Genomic DNA, 26079 nt, shown 5'->3' with positions numbered 1-26079 from the left:
TACGAAACCATGTTATACAACTTTTTAAAAATACACTTTGGTCCATAAACTTTCTCAAATTTATACTTTAGCCACCAAACTTTCAATTTATTCATTTTGGTCACTAACCATATTTTGGGGTATTACAATTCTTCCTCCCCTAAGAAATATTCATCCTCAAAATTTTTTAAACATACCTGGTTCAAAATAGATGTGGATATTGCTCTTTCATTACCTGTTCTGTTTCCCAGGCAACTTCTTCCATTTTGTGGTTCCTCCACAAAACTTTAACTAGAGGAATATTTTTTCCTTATTTACTTTTCTCCACGAGCTAAGATCCTTATGGGTTCTTCCTCGTATGTCAAGTCCAGTTGGATTTCAATTTCCTCTGGTGTAATGATATGCGAAGGATCTGATCGATATTTTCAGAGCATTGACACATGAAACACGTCATGGATCTTACTCATTTTTTGCGGTAATGCTAGTTGATATGCCATTGTACCAATTATTTTCAAATTTTAATAAGGACCAATAAATCTTGGACTAAGTTTGCCTTTTTCGTCCAAAATGTAATACCTTTTTCTAAGGTGAAACCTTTAAAAATACTTTGTCTCCGACTTCGAACTCAATATCTTTCCTTTTAAGATCTGAGTACGACTTTTGTCTGTCAGAGGCTGCATTGAGATTATCTTGAATTATCTTTATCGTGTCCTCTACTTCTTAAACAAGATCTGGTCCAATGATTTTGCGATCCTCTAGTTCGAACCAATTTAATGGTGTTCGACATTTTCTTCCATATAATGCCTCGTAGGGTGCCATCTTTAAACTTGATTGGTAACTATTGTTATAGGCAAACTCAGCTAATGGAAGATATTTTTCCCACGAGCCTGCAAATTCCACTTCTCGGTCTGGAGGTAATCATGACAATTCATATGGGAAATACGAGTCAGAATGCACAAACTAATTTTCTAGCATTCAAATTTAAACCATTTATTGATTTATACATCAATTCAAAAAATTTTGAATTTTCAATTCAATTATCCGAATTTTTCTCAAACTTTCACACTTATAACTTTTAACACAAACTCCGTATGAAAAATCTAAAACCCACGAAAAATGTCATTCTTGGGGTAAACTATTCATTTATGAGACCATGTTATACAATTTTTAAAAAATACACTTTGGTCCCTAAACTTTATCAGCTTTATACTTTAACCACCAAACTTTCAATTTATTCATTTTGGCCACTAACCATATTTTTGGGTATTACAAATTTAAATAGAGATCCATTATCACAATAGTAGTATGTTATTGGAATAATGGTAGTTATATAGTGGTATCATAGTCGTCTGAAATCGTTATTACACAACCGCGATATCTGTAATAAATACAATAACATTATCTATGTTCGTAATCACGATAAATGCAACACAACCAAAAACACTACCATAATCACAATTTAAATCCATAATCCAGATTATAGCTTAGGCTTCAAGTGGTTTATCTAAAAATACTAATTAGGATTCAAATTAAAATCATGAGTCTTTAAGTGGATATTGTCGAATATAAATCAAAATTTCGAAGAATACAATTGCAAGTTGTCAGGGGATAAATATTATAATTCTCGAACATATTGTATGTCGGACATAGAAAACGAACCTCAACCCTTAATTTTGTTTATTTGATCTATTAAGAGGATTGACTTCATGGAACAAAACAAGAAGAGACTGCTATATCTTGAATTCATTACAAATAATTTCAAGAAAAGACAACCATTTTCTACAAATTGACAACATAATTAGTGCATGTCTGACTCCAAACATAAAATCTCTCTGCAACTTGCAGATTAATCTTAATTTCTGACGAGCATATAAAATTCTTTGTCTCAACAATACTCATTCTTGTCTTTGTAAAATGTCCAAGTTACAGTTAAACCATGTTTTTTTTTATCAAATAGAAACTATATAATCAGAAAACTGAGAAATGGGGACTGAAAATATATTTAAAACCTGTGAAATTGTAGTAAGCATATTCACACAACAAGAAGTAGAGCATTAGGGGGAGTGGAATTTTGCAGATAAAATCTCGATTTATATTTTATTATAAAATTATTATATATGTTATTATCTTTTTAACAATTTGATATTTTTATTATTAATTAAGGTGATTACAAGTAGTATATGTTATAAAGATTTTCAATCATTTTACAATGAAAGCTCAAATACATTTGTAGTCTTTGGTGTTCGAATCTAGGACCTCTAGAGATAATAATCATTTTTATTACCACTGAGGTAACTTGGTTTGTGTTAAATAAATTGGTTTTTAGTATAGTTACATTATGGCCATATTAATTTCTTTATACGAACAAAGTTCTAAGTAGCCACTGATTAGGTGTCTTATTGATATTTGCCTCTTTGAGGAAATTAATTATTTCAAACTTGATTATTTAAATAGATTTTTATATAATCATTTTGAATATCCTTGTAAATTTGGGTTTGAAATCTTAATAACTCGAAAGAGAAAGGTTTAAATATGCGAGGTGCATTATATTATATTTTAAATTTTAAAAATTTTCTTTGTACTTTAATTTTTTGATATATTACTGTTATACTATTTTTAATTGAAATTTTTAGTTTCTCTCTTGATTTTTGTTTAATTTGACGGTTAATTATTGATCTTATAATTAAAAGAAAAATATTAATTTTAGTTCCATATGTTTACAGTTATTATTAATGTGATGCTTGATTCAGAAAAAAGTTTTAAAAAAAATTTAATTGAATATTGCAAATTTTCAATCACCCATATTTATAGGGTTAAATTGATAAAAATGCAAATTTATAGGACTAAAATGATTTTACCTTTTTTTATAGCGGTTAGTTTAATGATTAAGAGTAAGATCGAACATATATTGATGAAGTACTCATAATTTTCAAATAAAAAAATAGCACAAAGACTTAATATCATAAAATTAAAATATAGAAAAGAATTAAATATTAAAATAGTACATAAGCCTTCTATTTAAATCTTAATTGAACTTTGATGTATAACTTGGAAAGAAAAATGATCCAAGGAGATGAAAGTAGAAGGAAGAGGAGGCTACACTAATATGTATCAACGTCCCTTGATGAAGAATTACTATAACAAATTATCCAAAAAAAAAAATTACTATATCATGATTAGCAGCCTGCACTTCGAATAAAGCTCAAAGTGTTGAGCAAGGACAGTCGCTAGAATTTACGTAAGGTAGTGTGAGTATAAAAAATTATATTAAAGATCTAAGAATTTATGTTAGGTGGTATATGTTAAAAATTTAATATGTGCAAAATTATAAAATGTAAAAGGATGTAAAATTAAATAATTAATAAAAAAATATAAAAAATAAAATTTTTATGTGATGCGACCGTACTTGTAACGGCTATTTATGTCAATCCCTGCATATAAGGTTTCCAGGAAATTATACAGTGTAACACCTTAATATAAGATTAAAAAAAAATGTTATCGGTATTATTATTATTTAAATAATAACGAAATCGATAAAAAATTACCTAAAATATTATTATTTTTATCTAAAACATCAATTTTTTAACATTTCCGATAAAAGTGTGTAACAATAACAAAATCGGTAAAAAAAATAATAAAACATGTAGTGTTTTACTAAATCCGGTAAAGCGCCCAATAATAACAAAATCGATATAAATAATAATATTTTCGATCATTTTTTACCGATTTTATTATTTAGATGATAATAAAATTAATAATATTCTTTTAATCGTATATTAAGACTGCTGCACGTAAACATTTACACATGACCGCCCGTTAATCATGAGAGTCGCAATGCCTAGGTTTCATCTAACAATTGGGTAGGAGCTACCAACTTGCAGAGCATGCTTTCCGAAGCTATTCAATGATAAGTGTGCAGAGTAAAGCATGAAGAGGACACCTATCTTTCCAAGTAAAAATAGTTAATTTTATTAAAAATAAAAAATATTTATAATTATAATAGTAAATTAAACATATAATTAAAATTTTATTTATAATCATTGTAACAAAAAATTAATCACTTGATATTATATAATGATTATATATATAAAAAAGTTAATAATTCATCTAAAAATCTTGAATAAAAAATAGATACAATCACATTTGAGTAATACTAATGATGTTTTATAATTATAGAAAGCAACATGATGACAGCAAATTCTAGGGAATGATTATATGTTCATTGCCTCCCCCAATATTTTATTAGAAAGAAAAGCCCATATTCAGGGGTGGGGAATGGATAGAAACCAGTGGCCTAAGAAACTAATTTTAAAACCAAAACATGCCTTGATGGATACTAAAAAAATCATGACAATTGTTCGTAGTTAAGAAGAGAATGTGTGGCCAAAATTGACTCATGTTGTAATACTAAGGTGGCGATGATGGAGTGACTTGCTGATTTCGAACCCCCAACACATTTTCAAAGCAAGGAAACATGAAAAACATAACGGATACATGTTGGATTGAATAGCTCTAGCAAGAAAATTATCAACAAACCAAATAAAATATCATCCCAAATCATTTTCTTAAAAATCGTTCCAAACAGAACTACCCCATAAATTGTAAATGATAAGATTAATAAATTTCGATTCTACATATGTTCCACAAATCAAAACGGTTCTATGTTATTAGGTAAGTCACTATTTTTTAGAGTGTGTTGGTTAGTTTGTATAAAAGTATTAAATGTAAATATTAAAGGATCAGTGGTGAGAAATCTATTAAGGTCGTGAAGGGTTGAAATGTGTTTGTTATTGGAGATCAAACTTGAGTCGATCTCGAAAATAGAAATGAAAAATATTTAAATGGATGAGAGTGGATTTTATAATATGGATGCCGAGAAAGTTAAAATTCTTAAAGGAGTCGTATCAAGCTTGTTTATATTTGATAAATCGGATTTTTGGTAATCTTTTACCAATAAAATTATGGCATAATGATAAAATTATTTTCAATCTTTGCATAAATGGTCTATTTGTTCCTTAATTTTTTTTAGAACATTTTATCTCTCAACAATTTAATCTTTAGTTAAACATACTCTATTTGATGGAAATTGTTAGTTAATTAACAGTTAACTTTTCACATGTATCTGATTGTTGGCGTGGCACGTACCATGTCATCATTTTGGGTGATGTAGTACATGTCACATAATCAATTGAACACGTGTAAAAAATATCACCTTAATAATATGTGTTAACCGTTAGTTAACTGACGATTTCTATCCAACAGAGTTTGTTTTAACTAAAAATTAAAACACTAGAGGTAAAATGTTTCAAAAAAAAGAATAAGAAGTAAAGTGATTATGTCTATCTATAATTATTATATTTTTTGAGGAAAAAAATACAAGGTATGATCCTTTTAAATCATAGAAAATTTATGCAAAAGGAAAAACAAGAATATATTGTTGGTTTTTGGCAAATATCCCACATTGGTTTTGTATAAGGAGGAGGGGAAATTCTTTTGTTATAAATAGAGCCCTCATCCTCCTTAGTTTATCATCCCACAAATATAAGCCTTCTTCTATATTAAAGGTTATTTGTATTCTTTCTTTCTCTTTGTAATATTTCATCTACTAGTGAAATATTATTTTAGTAGTGTTCAAGGAGGTAGGAAAAATTTTGGCCTAACCTCGTTAAATTTTGGTGTTCTCTTTACGTCTATTTAATAGTTATTGTCGGGTATAGTTGTTGTTAATTATTTTCCTATTAAAATTACTTGTCTTGGTAGTTCTGTCTAAGGAAAGTGGGTTTTAAGAGGGACCATTGTGACCCCTCATCTTTCCTGGGAATCTACCTTGGTGTGATTTTTAGTACAATCATTTTCACACTAGTCACCTAGATAATAGTTTTCAAGGTGAATTTGTTATTATTGGTGGAAATTAACTCGAATTCCACAACAATTGATATCAGCGCTCTTGGTTTATTTTAGTATGCTCTGTGGTTGCGGCTTAGGCTAATCTTCCACATCAAGAAAAATTTCTTGGGATAATTGGCATTCCGCATTGACAGCTATTAAATAGAATTTGTAGCAGAAATGGCAGACGCAATAAAAACATCCACATCGTCGTCAACAGCTGTGACAAATGTTAGATTTGCAGTGGAGATTTTTGATGGCACCGATCATTTCGGCATGTGGCAAAGTGAGGTTCTAGATGCCCTATTTCAGCAGGGTCTAGACATTGCTATTGAAGGAGAGAAACCAGATGATGTTGAGGAGAAAGAATGGAAGAGGGTCAATAGATTGGCATGTGGTACTATTCGATCGTGTCTTTCTAGAGAGCAGAAGTATGCATTTTCTAAGGAAACTTCTGCAAGTAAATTGTGGAAGGCACTGGAGGAGAAATTTTTGAAGAAAAGCGGTCAGAACAAGCTCTACATGAAAAGATTGTTTCGCTTCAACTATGTACCAGGTACTACTATGAATGATCACATTACTAGCTTTAATCAGTTGGTGACTGATCTGATGAATATGGACATGACTTTTGAAGATGAAGATCTGGCTCTGATGTTGATGGGATCACTTCCTGATGAGTTTGAGTATCTTGAAACTACTCTACTTCATGGGAAAGTTGATGTGTCTCTCAGTGAAATAACTGTTGCCTTGTATAGTTATGAATTGAGAAAGAAAGACAAACAAGAAAACACAAGTGTCGAAGCAGATTGTTAGAGGCAGTTCGAAGAGTCAGAATAAAGGAAGGAGAGGGAGATCGAAGTCAAAGTCCAGATTGAGCAAAGATGAATGTGTCTTTTGTCGAGAAAAAGGGCACTGGAAGAAAGAATGTCCCAGGCTAAAGAACAAAGGCAAACCTGAAAGGGGAAAAGTTGTCTCAGAATCAAATGTGGTCGAGTATGATGATGCAGATTCAGATTTCGCATTCGCTGCTACACCATCAACCAGCTGTTCCAGTTCATGGCTGTTAGATTCAGCTTGTAGCCACCATATGACCCCAATAGAGAATGATTCTTTGATTTTAAAGAACTAAAAGGTGGAATTGTCTACACAGCAAATAATTCCCCTCTTGACACACTTGGGATTGGTTCAATTCGCTTGAGGAATCAGGATGGATCAATAGAACCTTAACAGGTGTCCATTATGTACCAGATTTAATGAGAAATCTCATCTCTGTGGGAACCTTAGAGTCAAAAGGTTTAGAAGTGAGGGCAAAAGATGAGATTATGAGGATTATCTCTGGTGCACTGGTGATAATGAAGGGAATCCGGAAAAGAAACAATGTGTATTACTTTTTGGGTAGTACAATTGTTGGGACATCAGCAGTGGCAGCTTCTACTGATGAACAGGATTCAGAAGCAACCAGGTTATGGCATATGCGCTTGGGGCATGTTGGTGAAAAATCCTTGAAATTACTGATAGATCAAGGGTGCTCGGGATTTTAAATTAGCTTTTTGTGAGCATTGCATCAAAGGGAAGAAGACGAGGGTGAAATTTGGAACAGCAATCCATGATACTAAAGGTATTTTGGATTATGTTCATTCAGATGTATGGGGGCCTTCCAAGATAACTTCATTGGGAGGAACACACTATTATGTCACCTTTGTTAATGATTTTTCCTGGAGAGTTTGGGTGTATACAATGAAGACAAAGGATGAGGTGCTAGGATTTTTCCTTAAATGGAAAAAGATAGTGGAGACTCAAACAGGCAGAAAAATCAAATGTCTCCGTACAGACATTGGTGGAGAGTATAAAAATGATCCATTTCTGAAAGTCTGTGAAGAAGAAGGTATTTTCAGGCACTTCACTGTCAGAAGTACACCACAACAGAATGGGGTGGCAGAGCATATGAACCGGACATTAGTGGAGAAGGTTCGGTGTATGTTGTCTAATGCTGGGTTAGGTAAAGAATTTTGGGCTGAGGCTTTGGTCTATGCTTGTCATCTTGTCAACCGCTTACCATCGACTGCTATTGGTGGTAAAACACCATTAGAGAAATGGTTTGGATAACCTACTACAGATTATGATTCCTTACATGTGTTTGGTTCCACTGCATACTACCATGTTAAGGAGTCAAAGCTGGATCCAATAGCAAAGAAGGCGATCTTTATGGGGATCACCTCTGGTGTGAAAGGCTATCGTCTTTGGTGTCCAGAAACAAAGAAAATAATCTTCAGCAGAGATGTTACCTTTGATGAATCTACCATGTTGAGAAAGGTGACTTCAGAAAAATTGGAGCAGACAGATGGAACTCCAAAACAGGTGGAGTTTGAAGGAAGCAGAATTGACCCAGCCAGTAAAAAACTGATATTGACTCTCCTATGGTAGAAGAAGAGTCATATGAATAAGAGGTTCAGACCCAAGAACCTCCACAGCAACATGAATCAATTGCACTCAGAAAGGGAAAGATGACCATTAGACAACATGCCCGTTATGCTGATATGGTCTCTTTTGCATCACCAATTGCAATTGATGACGCTCCTGCCACTTTTAATGAAGTAGTCCAAAGTTCAGAACATAAAAAGTGGAGGATCGCCATGAATGAAGAAATGCAATCCCTTCAAAAGAATCAGATGTGGAAACTAGCTAGTCTTCCGAAGGGAAAGAAGGCAATTGGGTGCAAGTGGGTATATACAAAGAAAGATGTATTTCCTGACAAGAATAACATCCGCTACAAAGCAAGATTGGTGGCTAAAGGCTACGCTCAAACGGAGGGAGTTGATTATAATGAAGTATTTTCTCCAATTGTAAAACATTCATCCATCATAATTTTGTTGGCTTTGGTAGCACAGTTGGATTTGGAACTAGTTCAGATGGATGTAAAAACTGCATTTTTACATGGAAACTTGGATGAGGAAATCTACATGACTCAGCCAGATGGATTCAAAGTTGCTGAAAAAGAAGAGATGGTGTGCAAATTAGAAAAATCGTTATACGGATTGAAGCAATCTCCAAGGTGATGGTACAAGCGATTTGACAAGTTTATGACAGGGCAGAAGTACACAAGAAGCAAATATGATCATTGTGTGTATTTACGCAAGCTACAAGATGGATCCTATATATATCTTCTTCTTTATGTTGATGATATGCTGATAGCTTCCAGGAGTTAGACAGAAATTGCGAAACTAAAGACTCAATTGAACAGGGAGTTTGAGATGAAGGATCTTGGTGAAGCAAAGAAGATTCTAGGCATGGAGATATCAAGAGATAAGAAATTGGGGAGGCTTTCTTTGTCCCAGAAAGAATATCCGAGGAAGGTACTAAAACGTTTTGGCATGAATAAGAAGTCAAAACCAGTTAGTACACCTCTTGCTCCTCATTTCAAGCTCGGTGCATCCATGTCACCTAAGGATGATGCAGAACGGGAATACATGTCAAAGGTTCTGTATGCAAGTGTTGTTGGTAGCTTAATGTATACAATGGTGTGTACGAGACCCGATATTTCACAGGCAGTTGGGGTTGTGAGCAGGTATATGCATGATCCTGGAAAAGGAGCATTGAGAACCTGTGAAATGGATTCTGCGGTATATTCTGAACACCGTAGATGTTGGTTTGGTCTTTCAGCATGACAAACAAGATGGTCACTGTGTAGTTGGGTATTGTGATTCAGACTATGCAGGTGATTTGGACAAGCGTCGATCAACTACTGGTTATGTGTTTACATTTACAAAAGCACCAGTCAGTTGGAAGTCCACCTTACAGTCAACAGTGGCTTTGTCTACTACAGAGGCAAAGTATATAGCAGTTACAGAGGTTGTGAAGGAGGGAATTTGGCTTCAAGGGTTGTTTGGTGAATTGGGAATGGAACAAAAGCACATCAAAGTGCATTATGACAGTCAGAGTGTTATTCATTTAGCAAAGAACCAAGTTTACCATGTAAGGACGAAGCACATCGATGTTCGATATCACTTTGTACGAGAGATTCTAGAAGAAGGTGGAGTCATAATCCAGAAGATTCAGACCACTGAGAATCATGCTGATATGTTGACAAAAGTGGTAACTGCGGTCAAGTTTAAACATTGTTTAGACTTGGTCAATATTGTTACAAATTGAAAGATGAATTTGCAGACACTACTGAAGATTGGATTTTTAAGAGACGTGTGTGGAATTTGCCAAGGTGGAGATTTGTTGGTTTTTGGCAAATATCCCACATTGGTTTTGTATAAGGAGGAGGGGAAATTCTTTTGTTATAAATAGAGCCCTCCTCCTCCTTAGTTTATCATCCCACAAATATAAGCCTTCTTCTATATTAAAGGCTATTTGTATTCTTTCTTTCTCTTTGTAATATTTCCTCTACTAGTGAAATATTATTTTAGTAATGTTCGAGGAGGTAGGCAAAATTTTGGCCTAACCTCGTTAAATTTTGGTGTTCTCTTTTATGTCTATTTAATAGCTATTGTCGGGTATAGTTGTTGTTAATTATTGTCCTATTAAAATTACTTGTCTTGGTAGTTCTGTCTAAGGAAAGTGGGTTTTAAGAGGGACCATTATGACCCCTCCTCTTTCCTGGGAATCTACCTTAGTGTGATTTTTAGTACAATCATTTTCACACTAGTCACCTAAATAATAGTTTTCAAGGTGAATTTGTTATTATTGATGGAAATTAACCCGAATTCCACAACATATATATGCGTACACTCATCTTAAGTTTGAGTATCATTAATTGTCATATCGTACGTGATTGAGATTTAGAAAATAAATTACCTTATCGCTCGAACATGTGTACATTACTTATCTTTTTGTTCTTTCAGAAAACAACAATATTTAGACATTGGCAAGATTGATAAAATCATTATACCTAATTATTTCCACTTTTCTTGGACTATTGGATTTGAAAAATATCAAGTTATGCAGAAGGAAAAGGAAAACCCATGATTTAAACGGGACTAATGTATTTTAAGGGAGAAAAGAGAAACCATTTGTAAAATCTGCATCAAATTGCAAGCCTTAGTGCACACTAAATTTACAAATGGTGTCCCTTCATCACAATGATAGGGTGAGAAAGCAACTGTGAAAAGCTACCACTTGTTTTTTGTCCTCAGTAAACACTTTCCAAAGATAATTCTACACAAATTATGGAGAAAGCTTTTATGTTGCATCTTAGCAAATTGTTTTTTCTTTCTATTTTATCATTGTGACACAGCTCATATCTGTCAAAATATTGCATATCATTTATACAAATACATACACACAATATAATAGTAATACAATTATAGGAATTTAACATATCGTATTTATGAGGGAACATTTAACGTGGTTTTAACTTTGTTTATCTTCATAGATGAGAAGAATAATAATTTAGTATAAGCATAGTGGTCTCAAAGAATACAAATATATGATATCACATGTATCTCAAATTTAATATATATACTCAAACCCATGTATCCCGAAACACTCTTCCAATATTCCTACAAAATTCATTTTTGCAACATAAACCTCAAAAATTACAAAAACTACAAAAGAAATATCCAAAACAATTCTCTCTCGTAATTCTAATGACTAAGACCTACTCTTTATTTATGATGCTAAATCTTGGTCACTAAAAATCATTATTTTATAAGAATTATGAAATAAATTTAATCACCGAGTAACAATAAAATAAAACAATACTTTAATTTTTAATTAAAATTTAAGTTAATAATAAAAGGATATTGTTTCATAATAATAGTTAAGTAGCTATTAGATTAGCAAGGGAGATAATCGGGAAGGAAGAGCTATTGGAAGGGAATCTGGTGACCAAGAAAAAGCCATTAGGAAGGGGAATATGTGACATATTAATGCCACTAATGATAGCTTTAAGGAAAAACATAAGTTTTCTTTCTTTTTCTTTTTTTAATTAAAGAGAAAGATCATTAACTTTTCTTGCACAACAAATGATGGATAATGTTTATCCTAATATTCCTTTTTTGGTAAAGCTTGATTTGAAGCTTCCCACCCAAGAGTTTTTGAGGTGTAAATTGGAGCAAAGGACTGGTGAAGGGAATGGGTCGGTGGTGGAGGCTAATGGCTGCTTTTATATTTGTGGCATCTCATCGATACTTTCACTCCCAATGCTAATCTCTCATAAGCCATAAAGATATACGTAAGATTTTATGTTAGATGATAAATTTATAATAATTTAAAAGATGAATTTAAAATATTTTAAGAGACAAAAATATATTATCAATAAAAATTATTTAAAATATATAAAAATTTATAAAAATTATTTAAAATAAATAAAATTGGACTACCGTCCTCAATTCGATCCATTTCTTCACCACTCTCCATGGAATCGTAGGGAAGCAAGCTTTTTTCTTAGCTTTCCAAAGGTTAAACATATGGTGATCTTGAAATAAAAATATTGTATAAATGATTCCAAAGTTCTCTGTCATGCGTTAAGTTTATATTTTAATGGGTATCCTAGCATAGGTTTCAGATTTTAATTAATTTCATGTTTTTAATTAATTTAGGGTGATTATAAAATAGTATATATTCAAAAGATTCTCAATCATTTGATAACGAATTCTCAAACACACTTGTAAATGTCGTGCTCAAACCTAAAACTTATAGGAATTACAACCACCCTTAACCCTTAAAGTCGCTTGATTCGTACTAATTTTAATTAGTTTTATTAATTAGAAAGAATATGCAATTATACTTCACAAAGGAACTAGTAAAAGTAATTAATTGTATCTGATAGGCTGGCTAAATGACAGGTTTTGTAGCTGAATAATTTTCTAGGGAGTGTATGTTTCAACATTTTATATATTAATGGGAATATGCTATATATTAAATCAAAGCTAAATGTCTAGAACTAGACATCTTGACCATAAACTTTTAAATTTTACAATTCCATTCCTAAACTATGACTATCATTCTATATTAGTCCTTAAACTTTGAACATTTCAATTTTATCCCTAAACTACGACCTTCATTCTAAATTGGTCCTCAAAGTGTTTAAACATTCCAATTTCATCTCAAACTATACGTATGTACTAATCACGTCTCTTGTTAATAAAATCTTTAGGCCAAGTTATATTATTATATGTTTGAAAAAACAAAATTATGGTTGAAACTAATTACATATTTGGATGACATTGGGGATGAAATTGGAATATTCAAAAGTTTGTGAACTGGTTTAAAAAGAGGGTCATAGTTTAAGGATGAAATTAGAATTTTCAAAAGTTTAAGGACTAATTTAGAATGAGAATCATAATTTAGGAATGAAATTGAAATATTCAAAAGTTTAAGGATTAATATAAAATAAGGATTATAGTTTGAGGACATATGGTGTAATTAACCCCTTTTTTATATATAAACGTTTAACCGGGAAGAAAATTTGACAAAGAAGAGTAGTAAAAAGAAAATGATGAATATCCAAAGGGATATCAATCAATTCGAGAAAAGGTAGAGAAAATCAGGTTGAGTTTAGTTTTGAAAATTTTTCCAACTAAATCGATTTAGTTTACCTCTGAAGGTGTCCAATCCCATTTTGGGGCAGGGTCCATTAATGTGTATCCAACTCATTGAACCCAACATTATGTATTTGATTATAAATAAATTTTAAGACTTAATTAATTTAAGTCTAAATTTGACAAATATTATTGGCTCATATTCCAAGTGTCCCCACACCAACTTACAAAATAATTTGTTTTATCAATAGATTTTTCGCCGCTTTTTTAAATTTGATTTTTCTTTGATTATTATTTATTGTATTAATAATTATAAATTTTTACTTATGTTTGCCTTATATAAAATTATTTTATTAAATTTATATGTGTACTCGTTCTAGAAAATATTTTTGGATTCGATATTGAATGTAATACGTTGGGATCGTGAATAAAATACCACAAATATTATCTGAAGGCCAACTCTAATACTGGAATACATAGCTGATGTGACGCCTTATATTGTATTTTCTTTTAAAAAAATAACATATAAATATCAATATTATTAATATTTCATTTTAAAAAATTTACTGATCGAATCCAACCTAAATAACTTGACACCAAGCATGACACCAAACACTTGAAACAACAATAAATGGAGAAACCACAAGTATTACAAGCTACAAAAGAATATAAAAATTTATGCTAATAAATATTACTCTATATTCAACCCAAATAGTCCACCTCTCAAAATATGTCAACAATAAACCAGCTAAAATTGGTGCTTTACAGATGCTGATTCTTTTGCATCAATGGGATCGGCTTTGAGAAGAACCTCCGTTTCTTTTGCACCTGGGAGAACGAGAGAGGGGTCATTTCGTTTATAACAATGAAGCAATGAATAACTCTTGTAAGTCATTGTGAACCCGCTAAACGAATTAAAAAAAAGTGTTATTTTACGTAGAGGTCCTGAATTTGAAAAATTATATTTGCAACTAAAAAAAATTATGAACAGATATATCACCTGTAGGCTTTTCATTATAGCTTTGATCATAGTATTGCTTGTTTTGGATTCATCTTTCCTGTTCTTGCCACTTTTCTTAGCTTGTAAGTTTGTCAAACAACATGGGACCATCACTCTCCATTTGTCAAAACAACCGGGTGTCCTGCAATGTGTTACCTTTCTTTGGACACCCACAATCTACCATATCCGGGGGAAAAAATTATTCTCAACAAAGACAAGCATTTAGTTGAATCAAATGGCTTTTTTCTCTAACTATTCTTGTGCTTGTAATCAATTGATGGAAGGTAAGGTTTAGTGGGATACTTTGTTTGAAGGTTTCTGGTGATCAGTGGAAGAAACAGGCTTCGACTGTAAAGCTTTGAATGTCGATGATCGAGCGGACTCCCTTAAGCGCCGAGAGTAGAGAAGAAGCTGAGCTCTTCTGTCATACCCTTTGTCTGCGCCTCCAAGCTTCTGTTGAATCAGCTGTTGTTTCATAATGGTGTGATGAACATAACGGTACGGTGCCCTCCTCCGTGGTTTCTCCACACAAACGGTTACAAACACCGTCTTCCGTTCACAGCGTGTTGCCTGAAACTTATCCCGATTCGTTAGTTTGCTTCATCATGTATGAAGCTCATTAACATGGACATGGAGGGCACTTACTTGTTTGGTTGGCATGTTGTTGTTGACAACGAGAGAATTTGAGTTGGAGAAATCATGGGGAGATGCCATACTTGATGTTGCAAACCACAGATATTACAAAAGCCAATCGGAGAAAGCCGACCTTGAAATCATCGGTTGGATCGATCAACTTACCTATTGTCTTTTTTGTTGCTAAAATGGTTCCAAATATAAGAACTGTTTGATGATATTTATGCAAATTAAAGAACACCATTGATCCTGGCCATAAAAAAAAGTGAATCCCAAGCAAGGAAGTTAAGATTGGATATAGGTAAAATTTACCTATAATTAACAATATAATTAATTTGGGAGCAAAATATCATTATCATGAACAGGTGGTTGATGATGAATCATTAATCTTTTGTTGCATTGCTTTCCTCTTGACATTGCCATTCAACTTTACAAAAAGGTATACACCTAACCAAAAATATACATATAAAGTTTTTATAAAAATATAAAAACATAATGATAAAATTATCTTCAACATTTGTAAAAATGGTCAATTTACTTTGTACTGTTTTGGAGTATTTTAATCCGCCAACATTTTAATTTTTAGTCAAAACATACCATATTAAATGAAAACTAATAGTTAAGTAAATGCCAACCTATATTGTTGATGTGATATTTTCACATATGTGAAAATCAGTAGTCACTAAACGATCCAAAATAAGAATCTTTTTGTCCTAAAATAATACGTCAAGGAGCCTAAATGATCCCCAGAAAAAAATATAAGGATTAAAGTGATTATTTAGTCAAACGTTAGAAACAATTTTTTCTTAAAATTTGGAGGCCAAAATATACCAAAAAAAAAATAATATGAGCCAAAATAACTATTTAGACTCGCGAGATTTTTTTGTGATTATGCCAAAAGAAAGATGTAAAGTTTTCAAATGTTTGTGAGATATACCACTATGAATATATAATAAATAATATATTCATCAACGCCAAAATTACGCACAATGCATAACTAGGCATGTAGAAAGTAATCAGATTTAAAGTTTTGTTTCTCAGAAATACAGCACTGGTGAAAAGTTAAACAAGACATGAAGTGTTAACACAAAGAAATTGAAATTGAACTAGTTATTGTTGGAAGTGGTGTCATCTTGCCAAGTTGCTTGCCATTGCTTGTCGTAAAAGGTTGTCTCTTCAATCAGCTTCTTGATGTTATCTAAATCTTCATTCTTCCTGATTAAAAGCACTCCCGAAACAGCAACAAATAATAGAGTCTTGCAAAAGAAGTTGCCCATTTGGTCGACCACACCTACTCCAGTCAGGCTATCGACCAGATATGCCATGAAGAACCCTATCATTGCTGCACGGCCTGCATAAAAATTGTAATACCGAATCAAAATTAAACAAACCAGTAAGGCGACTACATGAGCCATAGTGTCAAATGACATACATTTGCACTAACCATTAAGCAATTCCGCTTCGGGTAGATGGAACCTCTTCATCCAGGCCCACCAAGGTATGATGGAAGTGTCAAACACTACAGGGTCGTCATTACTGGTAGTTTCAGGATTATCCTGGAGCCATTTTCTCCTCCTGACCTCTGAGGAGTTCAAGTAAGTTTGTTACAGAGAAATGAATGATAGAATCAACATATGCCTGTGTTTTCCCCTTCACTTTCATTGGTGAAGATAATATATGCAAACAAGCATATTGTTTAGTAAAACGCTGGAGACACTAACATCCTATAACTGTTTTCTCCCCAGCTAATATATGAATTCAGTGAAGAGCATATTTTTCATGGGAACTCACTTAGTTTAACACTGCAAGGGCATAAGAAACATGAGGCAGTTACACTAACAAAACACCTGTCTGGGCTTAACATCTAATCACAAAAGGATTCCTTCAGGCGTAGTCACAAACCAATATCTATTTCATTTCATGTTGGTGGTCTCCAAGTAGGGGGTTCTTTTGATGAATATCCTTCTCTATTTAGATGTTGCAGGAGCACAGGCCCACAGACACTTGTCTATTTCGACAAAGGGTTTGTCGAAATAATATTTTTTTCATTAATTCGGTTTCAAATGGGGAAGTAGAACTTGCAATGAATACAACCCATACCACCTAACTACAAAAGAACATGCATATCTAACCCTTCAGAACTTTAAGACTATACAGCCTTTAAGGCCAATCTGTTTTGAATCAATACTCAACCACTTGAACTTAATGCATATGTGAACAGGCAATTATTGAGGAAATCTACAACAATAGTAGCATTTATGTTCTTTGTACCACATCCCCATTTCAGCAAAACAAGTGAAGATAATATATGCAAACAAGCATATTGTTTAGTAAAACGCTGGAGACACTAACATCCTATAACTGTTTTCTCCCCAGCTAATATATGAATTCAGTGAAGAGCATATTTTTCATGGGAACTCACTTAGTTTAACACTGCAAGGGCATAAGAAACATGAGGCAGTTACACTAACAAAACACCTGTCTGGGCTTAACATCTAATCACAAAAGGATTCCTTCAGGCGTAGTCACAAACCAATATCTATTTCATTTCATGTTGGTGGTCTCCAAGTAGGGGGTTCTTTTGATGAATATCCTTCTCTATTTAGATGTTGCAGGAGCACAGGCCCACAGACACTTGTCTATTTCGACAAAGGGTTTGTCGAAATAATATTTTTTTCATTAATTCGGTTTCAAATGGGGAAGTAGAACTTGCAATGAATACAACCCATACCACCTAACTACAAAAGAACATGCATATCTAACCCTTCAGAACTTTAAGACTATACAGCCTTTAAGGCCAATCTGTTTTGAATCAATACTCAACCACTTGACTTAATGCATATGTGAACAGGCAATTATTGAGGAAATCTACAACAATAGTAGCATTTATGTTCTTTGTACCACATCCCCATTTCAGCAAAACAACACGGCTGTAGAACACGAAAGATAGAAACTATAGGAGAAAACTTTACCCCACTTTGAACTACCATCCCAACAAGTACCAAATATCTAACCTTTTAAAACTTTAAGAAATTATTGCCTTTCAGGGTAATCTGTAATGAATATTCAACCACTCATGCAGCTGCAGTCGGTTGATTATTTGTAAACTCACAAACATAATCGTATTTCTTTTTAGTATCATTAAGCAATAAAAATATTAACAATTGATTCAGGTTTTGCATGCAGAAATGTGAAAAAACTTACCAGCATCAATGACGGCATCCCAATCAATACTCCCTTTTTGCTCAAACTGTTTCAAGTCCCAAGTTCCACCAATCCACCTAGGGTCCTCAAACTTGCTGAAAACCTCAAATTCTGGGCTCAAAGCCAACCCGTTAGACCCAGAAGATCTCTCCACGGCCTTTTCAAGGGTGGGGTCTTCCTGGTTGAGCTTTGAGTCTTCAACGACAGCGACTGAAGCTGAAACTCCAGCTCCATTGTCTGGTAAAGACTTGGGAGTGGAAAGCAAAAGAAAGGGCCTCTTAAGAGAGAGAAAAGCAGTGGATTTGTGGGCGAAATTGGGGTTGACAGAGAAGTATGTAGAAGGAGGAGAAAACGAGGCCATTGATAGGGACATTGTTTTAGATTTTCAGTTTTGTTTTGCTTCAGGAGGCTTGGGTTTTTTATGATGATGAAGAAGAAGAAGCGACGAGTTACCCTTTTCAGTTTGAGTTCATGGCTGAGTGTAGTTTGTATGGAGAGCCACACGGTGTCTTATTTGAGGTTTTCAGCCATCCAACTATCTCACTTTAAAGTCTAAACCATTTCAAGTTTGGCACTTTGGGCTCTTTTTGTCCAACCATTTACTAAAGCTTCCTCCAGCAATTTTGTCCTTTTCTTCAACTTTATCTTATATCAAAAATGATTTTTTTCTGATATTGAACTTTCAAAATAAATTAGGGTAAAGTACACAAGTGGTCTCTTGATTATAGGATACTATTACTTGAGTCTCTCAATTATTAAAAATTACAAAATGATCACCTAACTATTCATGTGTTCCAAATTTGTCCATTTCCATTAAAAAATTGATGATCATCTGAGTTGGACGTTAATTTGTTGATCGAGATTTGATAAAAATATGATGTCGAAAATGTTTTAGATGTATTTTGTGAATCGACTCTCTGTTTACATTATGTCGTCGAGCCAGTGCTTGAAACATTATGACGTCGAATCAGTGCTTGAAAGCAACGACAATGCTAGTAGTCATCATTAAAAATATGATTATATTATATTTCAGTCATTAGGTTAACGTTCAACTAGATGGTCGTCAAGTTTTTAGCAGAAATAGACGAGTTTGGAACATATGAATAGTTGAGTAACTATCTTGTAATTTTTAATAGTCAAGAGACTCAACAAAATAGTATCGTATAGTCGGCGGATCATTTGTGTACATTATCCAATAAAATAATAGATATTAAATTTTTGTTTTTTATGAGTTAATCTTTTAATTTTATTATAAAATGAGTATCACGTATTTAACTGTTATTAAAGGGGTGACATAGCATATTAAATTAATATAGATTTTCTTATTCGATCCCAATTGTAATTAAAAAATTTATTTTAATTTTTTTAATATTTTAAATAATTATTTTTTTAAAAATAAATTTTAAAAATATATAGATTTATTTTTAAAACTGTAAAAGTATATTTTTTTAATAGTCTTTGATTACAATGTAGTATATATTCAGAATTTTTCTTAGCTATTAACAATGCATATACCCTGTTCGAACCCGAGACCTCTAGGGTGAACAACATTCCCTCCTACCAAAATTATAAAAATAGATTTTTAATTTTTAATTTAATGAATTTTTATAATTCATCAAAATATTTTATAACTAATTTTTATTTAATTATGATTACAGTTTATAATTAAAATTTTATAATTTTTAAGATCCAAAATTTTCAATTATTAAACAACAAAATCATTTTTTTCGTTAAGCAATATGATTTTAGTATTTAACCTTTTATTTAAGAAGTTTAAATATAATTTAAAAATAATACATCCAAAAATTATAATATCATGTTAATAAGAAATATCGAAACTTAAACCAAAATAATCCTTAGTTTTTAATAAAAATTGTGGTAAATTGGATTAATAATCCGTCCTCTGATCCGGTGGAGTTCGCGGAATGGGTAAAGCGGCGTCATTCCACGTGTTCAAGCAAGAGCTGGGTCGAGCGTTTCGCCCATAGAGAGCAGAATTGTATGGCTCATGATCTAGCTAGCCAGGGTATTAACAGGTCTGTTGATTTTCTCATGATTATGGAGGATCGTTTGAATTAGTTTTGTTTGCTGGTTAGTCGGTCCTATTGTTGTTAGTATGGGGCACTATTGGATTAATAATCTCATGATTATGGACTGTTTGTGTGTTTAGTTGTTGGACTCTTGTCTAGTGTGTCAGCATTTTCGTGGTTGCTGAGTTGCAGTGTTGGCAGGGCTTGGTTCTATACTGCTTCTAATGTGCTGTTGTTGGACAGTTGGATTGAAAGTACCAGGTCCCCCTCCCCCCACCCCCGGCTCCGTCCTTCCGTGAGGTTGTCTTTAAATGCAACGAGCTTTCCCGCAGCTTAGATTGGAAGGCCTGTTTTGCATACAGAGAAAGGATCATTGATGCTCACAATTTGGTCCAAGAAGGTATTGCAAGAAGTCATCACTTCTTCCTCACTTCTATTTACCCTCTCAACTCTCTCTCTCTCTCTAATTACGTTAATATTTCCCTTTTTAAAATTTCTTCATGGGATTTCCAGTTATGCATCATATACAGGTGCACAGAAGCATTAGCTAAACCATCTATTCTCGCTTGTTCGATTGGTAAAGAAACTTCTTAGGGCTGGTAACCAGGTCTTTTGGGATAAATACATCAATGGACAACCCTTCCACATTGGTGTAAATCACACACACCTAGTTTTTATCCCAAAAGTGCCTTCTCCGTTGGATTTCTCGCAATTCAATCGATCGGTTTTTGCACAGTATTATACAAGATCTTAACCAAAGTAATTGTGTCACCAACTTCTTAGGTTTCACATAAATGCCCCAAGATTTTCTAAATAACAATTATCACCCCTTCACATTCATTTCAATTTGACCCCAAAAACTTTATAGGCCGGATTATGGGCCGTGACATTATAGGTCTCCAATCCCTATCATGTGCCCTTCTTTCAACTTCCACATGATAATAGCCCTAGGGCTGCCTGGAATAGAAAAGTAGCCACTTTTCCATCCTATGGTCATGATGGCTACTTCTATACACCTTTGCATTTACCTTTAAGTTTGCTAGGGTTGTATTGAGAATGACCTTAGTGGAAAACATGGATAGTGGTCTGCTCTGCTAGTTTAGCTCAATTAAATTACCTTTTGCTCCCCTCCTAATCTTAAACATGACAAGTGTCAGAAGGTGATTGTAACTTGTAAGTGGAAGATGGTATTTTGGATGAATGGAAAATAGGTACAGTTTGTTCCAATTATCAACAGTGCCAACTCCATTATTTGCTCAAAGCGGCCGGTACTTGGCAATGGAGAGTGATCTCTGTATTTAAGCCAATAAAAAGTGGCTCCCACTCTCAATAACTAGTTGGTTTAATGAGATAAGATATTAAATTTTTTAAGCAAAGTCAGGTCTCAAGAGTTCGAACCTTGACGTTTACGAAGGGAGCAAATTGAGTTTGGAAAGTCGTTTCCATTAAATCTCTGTAAAATTCAGTCTGAATTACTTGGTCAATAGATTAAATACACTTGATTAATTAAAAAAAATTGGCTGTCACTATCTCAAATACTCTTTCCCTCTATGTTTCTGAAATATCAGACTTAAAGTTGGAATTTATCTGGATTTGTAGATATTTTCTAGCTTCTCTGATATGTTACTTTACTGCTGCTATGTGAATTGAGCTGAACAAACAGCAATGGTTTCCTCAAACAACTGAGAGTAAATAAAATTTTAATCACCAAGGCTGGAAAATGGAAATGGAAATATCTCAGTTGCGAGCAAATCCCTGATCGAAAGGACATGGCATTTTCATATATATATGTTAAATGCCTTGGTATGAGTCAAAATTAAAGTAAAAAGAGAGAGATGAAAGTAGAAAAGAATGAAATAAGAGAAATCAGATAACTAAAAACTGATCCAAGTGACTAGATGTTATTCTAAAACCACGAGTAGCCTAATCTCTGCCTATGGTTCTTTTTCATTGGTATTTACAACCCAATGTGCTGACATTCGCCTGACGGAAGAACAGCAAGAAGTGCCACCTACCACGCTCCACTTCACCAATAAAATATTTCAACTTCATTATTTTTAGTTATCCACAATTATCCTATTGAAAATTCACACTTGTTTGCATAAATTTAAACGTGCCTAGACTTTGGAAAATAATCGTTCAAAATCAATTTGTTCTACTAAGTCGAGGCAGCAAATGGAAAAAAAAGAAAAAGCAATGAGATTTCTCAACCCTAATATTTGAAGTCTTTAACTTGAACTTCTCCACCTCAAAGTGACAGTGGTCGTACTGAGCTTAGGTCGCTTACCACTTTGACTGTCATGTTAGTGCGTTAGAATATAGCTTTTAGGTGGATTTTTTGCACTTCTTAATATACTTAGCCGACTCTTTTTAGTCGGTCAACAATCCTTATCATCTTAATTAAGATGATACGTACTGGTTTAAACTTGGTTTTGACTAGAAATTAGAAATATTTTGAGTTAATTGTTGTTTGAATTTATAGTTGTTCATGCAATAAATTGGTTATAACTGTTGTAGATGATTCGTTTTTTTAATTTGAATGAAGGGTCATAGTCCATTATCAGACGGATGTTAGACGATAATTTTATGATGATGAGACGAAGAAGAGTTATGTCAAGAAAGTCTAAGAGGAATGTTCGGAAGAAGTCTTCCTTTTTCTGTTTCAAGGGTTTATCACTTATATGTACTGATGTCAGACATAAGTTAATCAATACTTAAATGTAGGCCAACCAAGTATATAAATACAGCCGTCAACTAGCAGATTTTACTCTGACAAATATGTTGAATTTATAGAAGATATTGTCAATGATTTTGAGTTGGTATGAGAACTTCATTTGTGGGAAGGTCCCTCTTGAGGTGGCCTTTGTAAGCAGGGAGGGGAGTTGCATCTCTAGAGGAGTTATATCTCCGGGGTATAACATTTTATTCTCTCATAGTCGAGGGAATCTCATAAAGTGATTTCACTCGAGATTCTATATAAAAAAGTCCTAAACATGAAAAAACACGATCAAAGGAGGAGAAATTTTAGTAATATCAAAAAGGAAGAATACAAGAGGATTTACGTTTTATCGTGACTTAACTTTTAACTCTAATCTCTAGTATCTACTTATATGAATAATTACTTGATACAAAAGAGATCTAAATAATAAGAGATTTACTTAAACTAGTTTCTTACTTTTAATCAACGTCCAATATTAGAAGTATAATCCAATTGTATCTACAGGAAAAGGAAAGAAGATCATCCAATGAAGATGCTAAGACTTTCTATCCAAGAATTACAAAGTTGATGAATTTATTGTGGTAGGATTGAATTCTAAATCCGACTAAACTTGCAGTCTGCAGGACATAACTTGAATTTGTAGAAATGAAACTTTTATAACAAATCAAATGGCAAGTACCTCCTCCATGTCATTGAATATTGAATTACAGGTTCCAAATTATCTGAATCTTAAATCAATAGCATAAAGAAATAACCTAATCCCAAAAGCAAGTCATGAGTAAATTTTCAACATAGACCTGCAGATTTCGACACGAACCTTCCAAGTGAAGGGAATGTCGACAAAAGTTAGGCAGAAGAATTGTTAATAAAACAAATATCCCATGTTCAAACAAGGGAACGGGTCTACTGCATATGGTACATTCGTTGCATACACAATTTACATATCATTCATCTTAATCCTACAGGCCTTAAAATTCCTTTTGGACTTTGGCCTAACTACTGCTGATTAGTGGAAGAAAAAGGTGTTTGCAATTTGCTCAACAACAGCCCCTCTTCTCTGCTATAAATATGGGATATTCTTTTTTTCTTATACAAACTGCCTCACTCTCCTTTACTCCTAAGTTTAAGTTATAGTTTGTTGCTTGCATTTTGTAGCAGAGACATGGGTTTCTCACTAAAATTTCAGTTTTGCCTCGTGTCAGTCATGGTGTTATTGCCTGCTCTGTGTATTTCTCAGGAGTATTTCGTGAAGTCCAGAGCTACGTACTATGGCAGTCCTGATTGTTTAGCGACTCCAAGTATGTACATTTCTTCTATAATAATACATATGCATGCTTTGTTTTATTACTAAATGTTTTCAGTTATGAACTAACAATCATGTCACTCTAGGTGGAGCATGTGGATTTGGAGAATATGGAAGAACTGTCAATGATGCCAATGTTGCTGGCGTTTCCAAGCTCTTCAAGAATGGAACAGGCTGTGGTAATTGCTATCAAGTAAATCTTCAAGACCCTTAAAATTTTTGGACTAATCAAATTAGCAAGTGGGTTGTTATTTTATGTCGGTCACTAATGACCCTTGATATTTGTTTGATGAAATAACCATCAGGTTAGGTGCACAAATCCTCAAATCTGTACTGATAATGGGGTGAAAATAGTGGTGACCGACTACGGTGAAGGCGACTACACCGATTTCATCCTCAGTACTCGTGCATACGTGATGATGGCACAATCAGACTTCGCTGCACATCTGTTTGCTTACGGCGTTGTTGATGTCGAATACCAAAGAATCTCCTGCCAGTACTTTGGTTACAAGCTGCAGGTCAAGATTAAAGAACATAGCAAATACCCAAATTACTTGGCCATTGTAATGTTGTACCAAGCTGGCAAAAATGAAATCCTTTCAGTTGATATTTGGCAGGTAATCAAAATGCTCTTACTTTATGCCAACAACCTCTGATGTTACATTGCTTTAAAAATGGAGTTGAAGTAATTTACTTTTTTGATGGTGATATGCAGGAGGATTGTAAAGAATGGATAGGGATGAGGAGGGCGTATGGGGCAGTTTTCGACACGGCGAATCCGCCATATGGAGCCATTACTTTAAGGTTCCAGGTGCGAGGTAGCGCCGGCTTGACATGGGTGCAGGCACCGAATGTTATTCCTAGTGATTGGAAATCAGGAGTTGCGTATGAAACGGATATTCAGCTTTATTAAACTACATCATAGTTGCACTTGTCGATTACTTTCTCAATTATAGTTGCTTTATTATTTTTATCATGCCGTTAAGTTAAGTGTGTTTATTTAAGGCAGAAAAGTGCTCAAAGTTGGTCTACTGCTGAAAATAAAAGTTGAGCGTGTTTGTAGTTTTTTCTTGATGTTTATTTCCTATATTGTAAAATTTAAGGTAAATTATATCACTTAATTATAAACTCATTTTTCTTTAACCATCAATCTTTTAATTTTGTTAATCATACAATTTAACCGTTAACATTTAACGAAAGTGTTGACTTGACAGTTAATAAAATTTATATAATTACACATTTGATTCTTAATATTTATATATTTTGTTGAGTCAATCGATCGAGGAATGTGGCCAAGAGGAGGTGAATTGACAATAAAAATTTGTTGGAAGCTTTAGAGAGAAATAGAAAAAATGACACAAGAATTGTAGAGTGGTTTAACTTCCTAAATGAATTCTACATCCACTACCTTAGCTTCTACACTAAGGATTTCAACAAATTCACTAATTTGTTCTATACTTTTAGGACAATGTGTAACCTTACAAAACACTAAGACTTATACCCCAAAGTCTTAAGTGCACAACCCTTCTTAAGAAGAAATTATATATAAGCAAACTTTGAATATCCTCACAATGATGTATTGTTTGCAACTTGAAGCTCTCTCACACACCCAAAAACATTAGAATAAGAATGATAATGAATATAATAATGTTCAATGAAAGAAGATTAAATTGAATACAAATTTGACTCTATTTGATCTTTGATTGTTGGAATAGTTTTCTTGTATTTTGTTAGTTGTTTGAAGATCTATTTTATATGCTCTCATTGATTTCTAATCGTTTGAGGTTGTTGAAGAAAGTTTGGAGTCATTTGAAGTATTAAATTCGCGCATTAAAAGC

The 26079-nt window shown here is 33.2% G+C and overlaps 4 protein-coding genes across 4 annotated transcripts in view; 1 reads left to right on the top strand and 3 right to left on the bottom strand.

Moving 5' to 3' along the window:
• Positions 1-12008: 12008 nt before the first annotated feature.
• LOC120162689 (GATA transcription factor 26-like) overlaps positions 12009-26079 on the bottom strand; it is a 28533-nt gene continuing 14462 nt past the window's right edge. The window contains exons 9-10 of the mRNA XM_039172796.1: positions 15974-15982; positions 12009-12019 (exon numbers count right to left, since the gene is read on the bottom strand). Of these exons, the coding sequence (XP_039028727.1) occupies positions 12015-12019; positions 15974-15982 (14 nt within the window). The 3' untranslated portion in view covers positions 12009-12014. The remainder of the gene's footprint in view (positions 12020-15973; positions 15983-26079) is intronic.
• LOC120162692 lies at positions 14039-15260 on the bottom strand. The gene is made up of 4 exons (XM_039172799.1): positions 14998-15260; positions 14656-14922; positions 14353-14529; positions 14039-14180 (listed from the first exon to the last, which is right to left on the bottom strand). The coding sequence occupies exons 1-4, from the start codon at positions 15064-15066 to the stop codon at positions 14115-14117; spliced, it is 579 nt and encodes a 192-aa protein (XP_039028730.1). The 5' UTR covers positions 15067-15260; the 3' UTR covers positions 14039-14114.
• Positions 15992-18711, bottom strand: LOC120162690 (light-harvesting complex-like protein 3 isotype 2, chloroplastic). The gene is made up of 3 exons (XM_039172797.1): positions 18190-18711; positions 16430-16567; positions 15992-16336 (listed from the first exon to the last, which is right to left on the bottom strand). Exons 1-3 carry the CDS (start codon positions 18560-18562, stop codon positions 16092-16094), a joined length of 756 nt encoding a protein of 251 aa, XP_039028728.1. The 5' UTR covers positions 18563-18711; the 3' UTR covers positions 15992-16091.
• On the top strand, positions 24047-25155 carry LOC120162691 (expansin-like B1). The gene is made up of 4 exons (XM_039172798.1): positions 24047-24236; positions 24328-24434; positions 24547-24858; positions 24957-25155. The coding sequence occupies exons 1-4, from the start codon at positions 24101-24103 to the stop codon at positions 25152-25154; spliced, it is 753 nt and encodes a 250-aa protein (XP_039028729.1). The 5' UTR covers positions 24047-24100; the 3' UTR covers position 25155.

This window comes from Hibiscus syriacus, unplaced genomic scaffold, assembly GCF_006381635.1.
Source record: "Hibiscus syriacus cultivar Baekdansim isolate YM2019G1 unplaced genomic scaffold, ASM638163v2 tig00111403_pilon, whole genome shotgun sequence".
NCBI lineage: Eukaryota > Viridiplantae > Streptophyta > Magnoliopsida > Malvales > Malvaceae > Hibiscus > Hibiscus syriacus.
The sequence above is the reverse complement of the archived record's forward strand: the minus strand, read 5'-3'. Positions and strand labels throughout refer to the sequence as shown.